This window comes from Falco peregrinus, chromosome 8 (assembly GCF_023634155.1).
Source record: "Falco peregrinus isolate bFalPer1 chromosome 8, bFalPer1.pri, whole genome shotgun sequence".
NCBI lineage: Eukaryota > Metazoa > Chordata > Aves > Falconiformes > Falconidae > Falco > Falco peregrinus.
In genome coordinates, this window is record NC_073728.1 from 46,495,716 (window position 1) to 46,509,993 (window position 14,278).

General features: G+C 48.4%; 1 protein-coding gene across 8 annotated transcripts in view; it reads left to right on the forward strand.

Annotated features, from left to right (window-relative positions):
* Positions 1 to 14,278, forward strand: part of SIL1 (SIL1 nucleotide exchange factor) — a 97,345-nt gene that overhangs the window by 45,501 nt on the left and 37,566 nt on the right. For all 8 annotated transcript variants that reach the window (XM_055812313.1, XM_055812315.1, XM_055812311.1 and 5 more), the window contains 3 exons: positions 7,165 to 7,285; positions 8,541 to 8,628; positions 11,418 to 11,609. In XM_055812313.1, coding sequence (XP_055668288.1) covers positions 7,165 to 7,285; positions 8,541 to 8,628; positions 11,418 to 11,609 — 401 coding nt within the window. The remainder of the gene's footprint in view (positions 1 to 7,164; positions 7,286 to 8,540; positions 8,629 to 11,417; positions 11,610 to 14,278) is intronic.

Here is a 14,278-nt window from a genome sequence, read left to right on the forward strand (position 1 = left end):
GGGATGGCTTTGCTGCCAGCAGCAGCGCTGGGTGTGGAACAGGGAACTTGGCGATTGTACTTGTACTCACCACTTAATTGGGAGGAGTGGTGAGTGCCAGAAAGTGAACTAACGCAAGGGGCTGTAGATGGGTGAGCAGGGAAGTGGCAAAATGAAATTCGGGCTCTGGGCTCCCGCCTCCATCAGTAACCTGGCTCTTCCTGACCTGTGTCTTCTACACATCTTCCCTTCCTTTTGCATGTAAAAATGTTCTGTTTTGAAATAACAAGATTCGTACTTGGCGAGCTTGAAAGCATTTCAGGTGGCTCCTGTCCCTGCTCTGCTGCAGCATGGAACAAAATTGGAATTGGAGATGTATTTAGACATCATTTTGACAGATTGGATTGCAGGATATTTATTAGCATAGCTTGGTGTATTATATAAAAGATTTGTTAGATAAACTAACCAACTGAATTGTCTTACATGAAGCATCCTTGATTTTGTTGAAGATTTTTTTAACTGTTCGTTCAGTCTCTCAAGAATTTATCACATTCAGGAGTCTCTGGAAGACACTGGTGCGAGCTGGGGCTGAGAGCTGTGTCTGTGGCTTGGGGACTGGGCCACTCCTGCTCAGCGTTTGTCTGCCTGCTCCGGGAGGCAGGAGAAAGCAGCCGCCTGAGCTGTTTCTCATGCCGCCGTAAGGATAAAACTCCTCTCTCATCCTTTCCTTTGTAATCCCAGGAAGGGAAGGACGTCTCTTTATCCTTGTCAGCCCTTTGCACAGCAGGATCTTTGTATTGGGGTGCAATGATAAGACAAAATAACGGTGATAAAACCAGCCTGAGGCTGCCAGGACTTCTCATTAGCAGGCAGAGGCAGCCCCTCTGCCCCAGGAGTGGTTGCATGGTGCGAAGGGCTGTGGGGGGTCACGGCAGGGGTTTGTCTGGCATCCCATCCCCTGTGGATGCGACAGGCATGTGCTTGAGGAACATGGCAGACTAGAGTGATTATAAAAGGGTTTTCTCTATAAGTAATTACAGTAGGTAATTAGAGCCCCTGCTGCCACTGACGGTGTGGACCCGAGAAGCCGGGGGCAGTGACCAGGGTGGTGCTTCTCCCGGGATGAGCTGTGCTCAGCAGGCACCTGTGGTTTCCCGGGAGAAGTACAGAACTAATGGAAGAAAGAGATCACGTGAAGTGGCTTTGTAAAGCGATTCACATCGTAGGAGTGTCTGCCTGACATGGGGGTGCAGGTGCCTGAGCCCCCCTGCCCCTGGCGGGGACAGGAGAAATGCTGGGCAATGCTGGGGTGGCTGCTGGGAGAAGCTTCCAGGCCTGATGCCGTTAAACCTCGCCGCTGGCTATCTGGAAGAGGTGGTATGTAGCATATTAATGACCTTTTCCGATGGCACTTAATTGGGAGGAGTGGTGAGTGCCAGAAAGTGAACTAACGCAAGGGGCTGTAGATGGGTGAGCAGGGAAGTGGCAAAATGAAATTCGGGCTCTGGGCTCCCGCCTCCATCAGTAACCCGGCTCTTCCTGACCTGTGTCTTCTACACGTCTTCCCTTCCTTTTGTATGTAAAAATGTTCTGTTTTGAAATAACAAGCAATCCAAGGAGCCATATGACTCACCCTTAAAAAAACCAACCAAACCCAAAAAAAGCAGCCAGGCTTTGCTGCTTCCTTGCTCGATGGCGCTGCGCGGTGACTTTGGGGGTCAGAGCACGCACTGAGCCCCTTCAGACCAGGGCTGGCTCCTCCCTGCTCCTCAGAGCCCAGCGTTCAGCCTGAGAAACAGGCAGCATCTTTGTGCAGCTGGAGCACCGTGCTGCGTGACACCCCCGTCTCTCCCCAGGCCCACCCGCGGCAGGGTGGCACCATGAGCAAGTGCCAGCGCAGCTGGGTCCCCCTGTGCGTCCCCAGCATGTGTTGCCCCAGCCTCTCCTATTGAGCCACCTGTGGCACTGGTGGCTCGTGGTGCCTGTGATGCGCCAGAGTGGAGCTCCACTGCTTCCTGGGATTTGTCTCCATGTATTGTTTTGGTTTTTTGGGTTCTTTTAATCATTATTTTATTAAAGGAGTAGGTATGGTGCCATCAGATAACTTTTTGTGGATGCTCTGTCAGTCTTATACAGCCTTATTATTTTTAATATTGCAGCACTGCTGGTTTGTTTTGCTGGGAACATTCACGTATTGATTCACAGATTCTTTTGTTGCCTGTGTTAGAGAGAAAGTCCCTGTCCCCTCACTCCCCTGTGACAAAAGAAACAAAGAGTAAAGAAAGGTAGATGTTACCTGATGCTTGCTCTGATAGCGAGGTGATTTCTGAGAACTGCAGAGCCAGTTACTGACTCACAACTGTGGCTTGTTTTCGTGTTTTTAATAGATTTGTTTGGAGTTTTGGGGGGGTTGGTGTTGGTTGTTGGTTTTGGTTTTTTTTTTTTTTTGCAATGGCAAATAAGGATACTCACTTGGGGAGAAACCAGGGGATCTGTCTGGTGAGCAGGATCGCCCTTTTTTCTGCTTGCAGATGCCTTCCCAGGGGGGCATTTCTCTGCCGTAGGGGAAAAAGGGTGCCAGAAGGTGTTTCTGGATGGGGAGAGCCTCGTGTCCCTTGTGGGCTTCTCTTGCTGAGCAGGTCAATGGGTGGCGGCTCAAGAGTCCAAGGGGTGGGTAAGGGATGGAGAAGCTGCTGCCAGGAGCACAGTGAGTTACTGCACCATCTCGATATGGGATTTGTATGTCTATGTATGATGTTAAACTTACCTGTTTATTTTTAATGCCTGCCTGTTGCTGTGTAATGACTTGGGGCTCAGCCTTGTCCCCACACAGAAATGCAAAACCGCTTGTGGCCAGCACTAAAGGGGATATGTACTGGGAAGGAACAGGGCAGAAAGAGACCTTGCTTATTTTGTGAGGAAGCACAGTTGGTCGTTGGGTTGGCCTAGAAAAAGAGAGATGAGGTTACTTGGGTATTGCTACGTCATGTATATTCAGCACCGCAGCCTTCTGCTTTTAGCTATCCTGTATATTAATGCACCTGATTCTTGCCTTAGTTGTGAGTGTGGTAGAAGTGTGTTCTGTTTTCCATTTGTTTATTTATTTATCATCTTGTTTTCAACCTCTGCGAAGCTTGATATAGGTATAGAGCTTCAGAAACATACACATAACAGAATAACAGATAACTGTGATTTGGTTACAAGGCAATAATTTAAGTCGACAGGTTTAGCTGATAACATAAAACACAAGAGAGAAATAGCATCAGTTTATAAATGTCAGCAGAACCCCTGCAAGTGACTTGCTGCCTTGAAGCCAACTCCAGTGCTGTAACTCCATCTAATATATTATAAGAAGAAATAAACGGATGTCTGAAAAAATCTGGCTGACCAAGATTAAAAGAATAGGGCTATAAATTAAATTCTCCCTTGGCATCACTTTAAGCAACTTTCAGGACAGGCAGAAGACATCCAAATAAGATGAATGCTAATGCACTTGCAGGACCTCCAAAAGTCCAGGAGTTTTTAGGCTGCGGCTGCTGAAGCGGTGGAGCGCCCAGGCACAGTGCCGGTCTGTCCGGGGAGCAGTGGGAGTCCAAGCGGTTGTGGTCCAGCTCCCGTGGGAGAGCAAAGCCTGGCCTGGCGCTTCCGCGGCTGATAAAGGGATTAATCCAGAACGGCAGTAACGCCGTCCCAGCAGCGCCTTGCCACAGGATCAGTGTCTCCTGCTCGGAGAATAAATGCTGTCGTTTTGCTTTGACATTTATTTCCAATAAATACCTTGTCATTTGTGCGGCGGCAAGGGGTTTTTTATCCCCTGGGAGTATTTCACCTGGTGGATGCTATCATTCTGGCTGTGAGGTGGAGGGCTGAGGGACTGAGGGCAGGCGGGTGGCGCATCCCTGACAGGGACACTGGGTCGTCTGCTTAAACCCCCTGGCTTTCCCTTGGATCCGTCAACCCAAGCTGATGCAGTAACGTGTATTCAAATAATTTTAGTTGTGGTTTAAAAAACCCCACATATGGGATATTTTTAAAGTAGTAAATAGTACAAAGCAGTTGTGGGGGAAGGAGTTTGCTGCTTCCTCCTCCGACAGCTATAGCCTTTTCTGCGGGTTCACGGAGGGGTTTTCGCAGCTATTTCTACTAGTAGTCGATTTGGGGGTGGGGAATTAATAAAAATGGAAACTCTTCTTTCCCTTTATAGGGAGCAAGGGAGTAGGACAGGATGAGATCTAGTACCTGTAGGATTTGGATATCTCTGGAAAGTGAGACCATTCAGCTTCATTCACTAGCACAGACATGCAATGCATACCTGCTTGGATAGACATAATCTTTTTTTTGTTGTTTTAATGTATCAAAGAGAAAAAAAGTCAAAAATTGCTTAAATATAAACTTGTTTTTATATTTTTAAATTGTTTCTTTTCCCAAATGCAACTTAATACAAACAGTAAGTGAAAAACCAATTATTTTAGGAAAAAGGCTATTAAGAGTATGATTCTGTATTAAACAGCACGTGAAGCTGTGTAATTGCTTACATATGTATCGCTCCGGTGTGTGCTCCCAGTTGTTGAATAGTATCAAATTATAGGAATCAAAAAGAATCAGCTGTTTTTAAGGGAAGTGTCTAGAAGCTACATAGTGAAACATGATTAAAATTCAGGATTTCCAGCTTGCTCATTTGAATCGGCAATTTTAATCACATTATTCAAGTCAACCCACCCTCAAACACTCTTTATGAATAATACTTCAAAATACCCCAAGCTAAACAAGACTGAAGACCTCATCCTGTCTCAAACGTCTGGAATATTTTTAAGTGACTACGCCAATCTTTTTGCCGAAGAGAGAGCTGTGTGTCTTGATTTATTTAACAAAGCAGTATGTTTGTCCTGCTGCGGCATGAACCTGTGCTGCTGTGCGCAATAGCGAGAAGAAATCCCTGTAGCAACAAAAGGCGCTTAAATACATCGAGGCTGGGACTTCGCTCTGGGGTTGGATGGTCTCAGTCACATCTCGTTTAGCAAAGCGCGAAGAAACAGAAACAAGGAGAGGTTTGTGTCTTCTCTGATGGCAACCTCCTGAATTTGGTTGCGCTGGGTTTGTGAGCTCGTGCATGGTGGGGTTCATGTTTTCGTTTGTTTACTGCTTGCTGAAAATAGTAACTGGGAGGGCTGATCACACGGGAGCCGCTCAGCCCTTCTGCAGGCTGCTCCCGTACTCTCCCTTTTGATGCTTCTTTCAAGCAAAGCCCATCAGCCTTGTTCCTCTCTGCTGGCAACCGAGTGAACTAACGTGGCCAGATGAACCGGGAGCACGACAGTCGGAATATACTGTACTCTTCTAACGGGGACATTTATTTCTGGCTGTGTCTGACAACTCAGGAGTCGCTTCAGTGAGTGCTGTGGCTGTAACCTGGGCTGCCCCGGTGCCTGTGACCCGGCGAGGAAAGGTGCTGGCTTTGGGAGGGCAAGGACCCCGCTCGCCCCTCACCTTTGCCCCTGAGCGGTGTTCGTGCTGGTGGAGGAGGAGGACATCCTCGTGCATCTCTGTGTTCGGCACACAGTGCCGTTTGATAATTATTGCTTTTTTCTGACCCCTGCCTCAGTGTCTCCTGAAATTGGGAGAGGTGGTGCAGCGTGGTCCTTTTTGCGGACATCCTGCAAGCTCCTTTTTGACCGGTGTGTCCCAGCTGCATTGCCTGCATCGCTGTGACGGGGACAGCTCAGCTATCACAGCGAGTTCCTGCAAAGCCCACCTTTTCAGAGTGGGAAGATGCTCCTCTAGATAGACACACAGATTAAAGCTGCTGCGATTCACAAGTAAAGGAGCAGGAGGAGGTCTGGGGCCGTCGGAGGAGAGTGTGCCACGTGCGGGGGTGGCGTGTCTAGCCTGTCCTTGCATAGTTTAAGGTGGGGGAAGATAATCACATCTGTCCCCTCATATATCCAACCAATGCAACTCCCTAGGGACAGGAGATGGTGGAGAGAAAGAGGAGCTATCAGAAATGCACCCTGTTTTAATGTGAAATCCTCCCAAATGGATTTTCCTGATCTTTCTAAATGCACTTATACCTGCTGGATGGCTTTAGGCTTTGAAATGTTTTTGTCTGAATTATGACAAACATCCTGGTCTTATGTAGGAAACACCAGGTCCTTTGATCAGTGAAATGCCTCTTTGGTCTTGAAGAGGGAGGGATCAATCTGGTTGTTCCCTAGACTAGAGCATTTTGTCTTTGAGTACGTGTATTTATTGTACAAAATAATTATCCTTGTCTTCACTTCCCTTTGGTGGGAGATGCTACCTGTCTCCTGCGTGGTGTGCTGTTTTATCTGAGGCATCCTTGTAGGTAAAAGGAAGCAGATAAAGGAAAGGCTGAATAGGGAGACCTCATCAATAGTGTAGCCTGAGCAGTGGGGTCTGTCTGTCTGTCTGTGTGCAGCTGAGATCTCTGCATTCCTGCAGCTGCAGCCTTGCTCTCCTAAGCAGGCAGATTTCCTGCATTAAAAGAAGGGGGAGTGACATCGAGAAACAGCAGCCAGATATTGCCACCTCTCCATCCCGGTGCTGTGGCTGCCCATTGTGATGTGTTTGTGGTGAATTATGACCAAGAAAAAACACTCTGAATTTCCCATCTTTTCTGCATTTAAAACCAAACCTTAATGTATTCTGTGTATTTTTTGTTGGCAGATAGTAGTGATCATATATTCTTTTTAACAGAGTATTTCCAAACCGACACAGCCTCGCCTTGGTGTGCTTCATATCCGGCGTACCTGTCTGTACGCTTTGATTTCACTTGGGCAGCTGTATTTTATGTTGTCTACCCCCATCAGCATCCGATTCCCCTTTTCCCAAACAGCCCCCAAATCTGCTCCTGATGTGGGTTTTACCGCTCCCCAGGTGGCCTCGGCAGGGAGGAGGGAGCCGGTGCTGCGCTGGCCTCGGGGTCCCTCCTGCGCCGCGGCATGGAGAGGCGGGCGGTGAGTTGGGGTGGCATTTCTGCGAGGTTAGAACAGCCCTTGTGTCTGAGGGCTGCTGATGGAGGGCAGAGGGGCTGGCCGGCTGCTGTTCCCTTGCGGGACAAGGCTGTTCTCTCCCTGGCGTAGGCAGGAGCATGTGCTGTCAGCTCCTGCCTCCATGCAGAGCTGGGCTAATGCACGTGCTCTGGAATAACCCGACCTTGGTTTGCAGGTCAAGCCGTTCCTGCAGGGTCACACGTACGATTGAATCTGCAGACGGGAGACAGAGAAGCCAAGCTCTCAGATAGTGAAAATGGAAAACGTGACACGAGAGAAGAGAGAAGAAGAAAAAGGTACGGTGGTGCAAAGCATCAGGTGGGTGGGCTGCGGGGTTCATGTCTTTTATTGAGGCCAGGTTCCCCGGTTCACTTCCTTCCTGGTTCTTCCTGAGACTTAATTGCTGGTTTAAGAGTTCAGCAGTGCTGAGAACCTGTGCTTTGTGATCCCTTTGGGATGGCGGTAGCAGTGCCCTGAGTGCACATTCAGACACCTTCATGGCTTCTCATGCCGTGACACCGAAACTAAATTTGCAATGTGCCGCCTTTGAATGACAGCAGTCCTTTGAAACATCTGCAGCAATCAGCCTGAAACTACTTTCTAAGCTGAAACCATCGGAGCAGTTGTGAGGGGCTTTGATTGTGTTGACCTGATCCAGATACAGTGTTTTTAGCTCTGTACAGTCAGCGGGCTCGCAGCATTCATTTACACATCAGTTACTGCTGGCGTTCTCCTTGGATCAGACAGCCTTCCCTGCACCCACATTTCAAAAGTTGTTTTAAAAGTTTCACTGGTGCTGACTTTCCCCTTGGCACCCTCCTAACAAAGACAGGTTTAGTTACTATGGGAAACTTTCTTTTCCTAAAGTGTGTGGGATTTATCACTGCTTCCCTCGCTCCCCCAGTTACTCCTGTTCAGCGCATGGAGAGGCTCTTTAGCTTCACGATGCCTCAACAGTTGGCTTTCCTTTTTTCTGTGCAAGAGTGTGTGTGGCCCAGATAAACACTCTCTGAACCAATGAGATAGGTGTAAAGAGCAGCACAACATGTTTTTTTTTTAGCACTTCCATGTAATTTCTGCTTGCGTTTACCCTTGCCCTAACTTTGTGTGTGACGATCATCAGAACTTCAGCTGTAAATCTCCATGTTAAAGCTTGCAAGTCCTTAGCAATGATTTAGTGGCACAGTGGCACTTTTTCATTTTCCCTCTGAAACACTTCCTGCTTTTCTGTGTTGCAATGTGAAATTCAGAGGTATAAATTAATCGGCTATTTTTATTGTGTTACGACTTGAGATTTTGGGTCAGTGTGCAGATTACGGAACCTTTTTTGACTGTCAGGGTGAAGTGTCTGCAAACCATGCACAATACGTAGCACTTGGACTAATACCTTCTTGAGCATGGAGGGGTTTTGTGTGTTTTAAGTGAAGTGCATGGAAACATAGTGCTCTTGGGTCCTTTCCTCCTGACATTATCCGTTGCTAGTGTATCACAGTGAAAATATTAGAGATACAATTGTTTGCTTCTGACATGTTTTGTTTTGTTGCTGGGCAGGGTGGATGTTGACTCAAATTCATTCACATCCCAGGAGCTGAAGAAGGCATTGGCTAAACTGAAGGAAAGTGAGAGGGCAGAAAGGAAGGTAAGGGGAGTTCCTTGTTTCCAAAGAAGTGTACAGTACATGGATGTGAATACCCTATGTTATGCATCTCAGAAATGTGATGGTTAAAGTAGTTGCTTGGGAAAATACTGTGCAGACTAACCTTTTGGTGAATATGGACCTACAATACCTCTGCGAGCCTGTTAGTGATGTGGTTCCCTGGGCAACTCTCACCCCGTTTTGTGCTAATCCTGTTTTTCTGTGAGAAGGGAAGACTTCTGTTCAGGTCCACGTTAATAATTTCAAACTTAAAGGCCTTGTATTGCAAGCTGCTTTTAAGTACTTACATATATTCTCAGTTCCGGGGTTTTTTGGTAACGATTATCCCGTGGGCTGTTGAGGGACAGTGGGCTGGGATCAGCAGTTTGGCCCCAGATCAGCCATCAGATGCTGCTGCTTTCTGGTCTTTACTCGAGTGAGATCTCAGGTAGCAAACCAGGCACAGTGTCCACACAACCGTCCTCATGAGCCATGCAGACCCCAATTTCTTACTGCTGTCCTTGGTGTGCCAACACTCAAGTGAAGCCATGAGATCTCTCCTGGGAACCCAAAGCAGGTATGGTCAGTAGGCTCTCCAGTGTGATGCTGCTCCCCTACGTTCTCTGATACCGGTGTGATTAGACCTGAATTAATAATGCAGAGATGCTACTTGCACACACTTGTGTGGACCTGTGGGTTGATTTCCTTTTTGTTGTTTGGATGTATTTTTATCTGCTGTTAAGATGTATTTATTTATTCAGCTGCCACTTGGTTCGCAGAGGTGCCTGCAGGCCCCCGAGCAGACTAGATCACAGCGTGACGGTGTTGGTAAAGGAATTGCTGTTCACTGTCCTCCTTGGTTTAGGTTTCCAACTTGTGCCCTGTGTAGTGAAACCCAAATGGATGTGATGAAGCACAGGTTGAAGTTTCCTTATATAATTTCTAGGTTTCCTGTTTAGTTACAAGTAATGCATGACCCAAAGCAAAACAAAACTGAAGTGCTACTCTGAGCCCTCTCCAGGGCTGGAGCTGGTCCCCTGCCACTGCTGTGACACTGGTGGGATGACACACAACTCCTCAGGTGGATGGGAGCCCTTTTTCCCACTTCCACTCATCAGTATCTTCTTGGCCCCTAGCTTCTGCTGCCTTGACGTTGTCTCAGTTGAAGGAAAACTGAGGTAGGAATCAAGGCTTTAAAGACTTGGAGTCATAGAAAGGCTTTTTTTTTTTTTTTTTTTCCATATCTGGCACAAGGGTGTTATTTCTTTTTCTGTAAGATTATTTACGTAGCAGCCAGTATTACTGAGAGCAGGACTTCTTGAAGGAATGTCATTTAAATGCAAAAATTAGTGATACTCTATTATCTGAAATAAGCCGTATTTCAAAAAAGAACTGTTAGAATAAGTATTGTCCCAGGAACTGGGCTAAGAACAGCTACGTCTAATGGACCTAAAGTACTCCATTTAAAATCACTCCGGCAGGGAGCAAATTCATCCTTGAAGTAACTGTGTCAAAGTAAACTGAGTTACACCAAGCGCACTCCCATCTACGCTCCTGCAAAAGCAGTTCTGTGTGGTTGGGGTGCGGATGGCATCCTGTGTTACCATGTAGTACCTATAGTAATTAGGCCAGTAGTCATTAGCACCAATTGTACGGCTGCCATTAGATCGTCAGAGCTTTCATTTCCATTGCTCAATTATTTTTTTCTCTGACGGCTCCAGCCCTGGGCTTGTGTTCACACGTGGAGGAGCAGCGCGGTGCTTGCAGGGGGAGTGCTGCATGTGCAGACCCTCTAGTTGGGGGTTCCTCCTGTATAAAAACGTGTGTCGGTAATGTTTGTAACAGAATCCCTTTCAAAAGGGGCTTTCTTGTCTTCTCCTGCTCTTGGGGCAGCCCATCTTGAATCTGGACTCTGTTTCCTCCATCTTCTGCCACAGCAGGCTCTGTCCCTGCCTGTCCCAATGCCACCAGTGCTGATGCTGGAGAATTGCTCCCTGCTGGCTCTGGGGCTCTCTTAGATCTCTGGCAGAGCCTTTTCCTTCTCACTGCTCACCTTTCTGCAGCTCTCTTGGTTCATCACGGCCCTAGGGGTGCTGTTTGTACAAGGGAGACAAGCTGTGCTGCAGGACGAGCTATCTCCTGGCCAAGCCCTGTGGTGCTTCAGCTGTCCCCATCTGATGGCTGGTCCTCCCGCTTCACTTCTGACAGCTTCTGTCCCCAACAGAGTGCATACGTGTCCCTGAGGGAGAAGGCCATCCTGAAATGCATTAAGTGATCGGGATGATGGAAGCATCTTTGTGTGATCCGAGATCTCCTTGATGTCACTGGCATGGGGTCACTGGGCAGTTCAGGCTGGATGGGACCCCCGGAGGACTCCAGCCCCATCTCTGGCTGCAAGCAGGATCAGCTGTGAGACTGGGGGGCTGCTGAGGGCTGTTTGCAGTCAGGTCTTGAGAAGATCCACTTGCAGGTGAACAGAGAACAGCAGTGCTGCCTGCCTCTGGGCTTTACATTGTTTTGGAAGGTGTGTAGGACATAGAAAAAGCCCTAGGTACGGGCTTGGGAGGTGCTTGCTGGTACCCGAGGCAGGTATCTTACAGAGAACTCGGTTCGTGGGCTTCTCACCAGGACCACTCAGAACTGTCCCTGCGTCTCTGATGCACAGCAGTACACCCGTTTGCACAGACAGCCAGGGTCCCCGTGTAAATCTGGGGTGGGGGTGTCTTTCTGTGTCTTTCTTGGCTGTCTGTGTCACCTGCCTTCATGTCTGGTTTCCTCCTCCTTCTTTCAAGGCCCACGAGGAAGAGGTGAGGAAGAAGTTCCGGCCCATAGAGCAGCTGAAGGAGGAGTTTGAAAAGCTGAATGTGAAGATGGAAACGGATTATGAAATTATGGTTAAATTAATCAGCAAATTCAACAGCTCTGCCTCCACACTGAATGAAAAAGTAGCGGCACTTTATGATCTTGAATATTATGTTCACCAGGTAACAGAAATGCATTAGTAACTACTGTGTAAAATCCAGGGGATACGGTGTCATAAATGTGGTTTTATTTTTCTTACTGGTATCAGGTAATACATATTGCTTAATTATCATAATCCTGGGATAATAACAGACAGCAGGGCGCTATTGCAGGCTTATTTTGTATCCAGGTTTGAATAAATCATTGCTCGTGCCAGTAGTGGGCAGTTTCCTAGGGGTTAATGTTGCCTGATTTGTCGTCTGTTCTCAGGCTTTTTTTCTTGCCCTTCCTTTTTCTTCTTTTATATGCTTATATGTTATGAAATGGGATTTTATCTGCCATTTTTGGGTAGGTGGAGTGGTGGCTGCTAAGAAAATAATTATTTTCTTGCTCCTTCCACGGAAAGCCTCTGTGGTTGCGGGTAGGTGTCCTTGCACCAGTTTGCAGAGAACGTCTTCGTACCAGTGAAGACAACAGCCACCCAAATGCCTCTGTTATGTCTGGGAGTGTGTAGCAAGTGGCGTGTAGAGCCTCTCTCACAGCTGGGCTGGTGGCGATCGTGACTGAAGGCTCAGGCAAATGGCAAGTTGCTGAGCCTCAGCTGAGCCATGCCAGTCGGCTCTGTGTGAGGTTAAATATATTTCCTGAAATCTCGCTTCCTCAGGTTTATGCTCACGCTTTCCCCACCCCTCCCTCTGATCTCCCTTGCTCTGCTTTCAGCTCGCACATTTCTACCTCCTGTGGGTTGCAGGCTGTGGGCACACCGCTCTCCTCCGGGTGCTTGGTGCCTTCCCACACTGCAGCGGCGTGGGTGCGTGTCTGGGCATCAGGCTGTGCTCTGCCTTGTGGCAAAGGGCCGGGCTGCTCCCTCCCCAGCGACTGGGGAAGTCTGGAATGGACTGGGAGAGTTTCCACTGTCACCCTCAGTGACTTTGTCATTTCAGAGAGTGGATGGGACAGCTCTTGGGAGATGCCAGTGTGAGACCTTTCACTGGAATGACACTTCTTAAAACCAAACGTGGTATTTTGGGGGAAGGTAGTTGGAGGAGTGTGCTGCAGAGAGAGGCAGTCCATGCACAAGCTAATGGAAGTGTTATTTCCAGGGCTCTTTGTCTTGAATTTCCACACTACATCTCTGTCATACGCATGCAGAGGCTTCCTTGCTGTTTGTTCTCAACGCTTTTGTTTCAGTGACGGCATCTGTCTGACTCAGAGAATATGTGTGAACAATGGGCACCCAAAGAGCTTCGTATTTATACTCAGGGCTAATTCTGTCTGGTTAAGGGTGCCAGAGCATCAGGCCAGCATGCTAAAAAGCAGCCCAAAACACCCTGGGGTGCTTTGGATTCCAGCTTAACGGTCTGGACTTTTCCAGCATAAAATCCCACCTGCTTGCAGCCCGGGATGGGGCAAACCCTTTCAGAAAGGCGAGAGGAGTGGGAAGCGGTCCCCGCTCCCGGGGCAGGGACTGGAGCATCAAAGGGAACCACATCCAGCATCAAAGGGGTCAGCAGGGGGGAAATGGCAGGGGGCTGGCAGGGCGTACAGAGGGCTCCTTTGTGCATCGATCACAACGTCGCTCTGTGCCTGCGCTGTCAGGGCAGATGGCTGGGCAGCACCTTCTCATCAGGCAGGAAGCTGATAAGAAATATGACTTGTCTCTAAGCCAGCATGGCTTTTCCTCCTCTTTCTTCTTCCAGCCAGTTGAATGCGTCCAGAGCATTATCTCTGCTTGGTACTGACTTTAGCAGCACTGGCTTAATGTAATTACTGAATAGCAGCCAAATACGCTTGTGCCGCATAACCCTGGAAGGGCTGAACTTGTCGGGAGTCCTCTGCGGCGAGCCACAGCCGTGCCGCTGGAGGACAGGGGTCCTCGGAGGGGTGGGTGGCCCAGGGCACCCTGCACCGACGTGTGGGGCCGGTGATGGGTCTGCTGCTCCTTCTTCTCCCAGCCCCCATCTGAATGGTAATGTGCCATGGCTTTTGATAATTATTTGGCTCCTGGCTGTCCTGCTGCTCTGTCCAGGGCACAGAATGCCCTGTCAAGTGGAAAATGCCATGCCCTATAGGGGCTGCAGGCAAAGGATGCTCTCTGCTCCATGGCGTGGTCATGAGCATCCCAGAGCTCTGGGACGTGAAGCAGCACGTGCCTCTGAGCTGGCTGCCAGGGAGCAGAGGGGAAACTGTGGCCAGTGCTGAGCTGGGGCAGAGGTGCTTTCTCCTGCCATTGAAGGGTCAGCTGAAGGGCTCTGTGTTTGCTCAGCTTTTGGTTGCCAACTCTGGTTTACTTCTCATCAGTCAGGATTCAACTTGGCATGTTTGGGAGCCCGTCTTGGAGAAAGAGCAGGAAGGTTTGGCTTGCTAGGTTATCTGTAATGCATAAAACCCAAATGCAAATATGAAGAGGCCAGAGCATAACTCATTTATAAACAGAATTAATGGTGCTTGCACAGCAGCATGCAGAGCCAAGACCCCTTCTCATACGTTGCAGGCTCTTTTTCTCAATTACTTACTCTCCTTATCTTTCTCTCTCCCCTCCTCTGACATGCTACACCATTTCTCACTGCTAATTTCCTCTCTGTTGCATACGGTTGACATGCTGCTCTTCCTTGCTCTCATTTTCTAACATTTTCTCTCCCACCTTCCCTCCCCATTTTCTTTCTCCTCCGATTGAAAGCTGCTCCCTGAA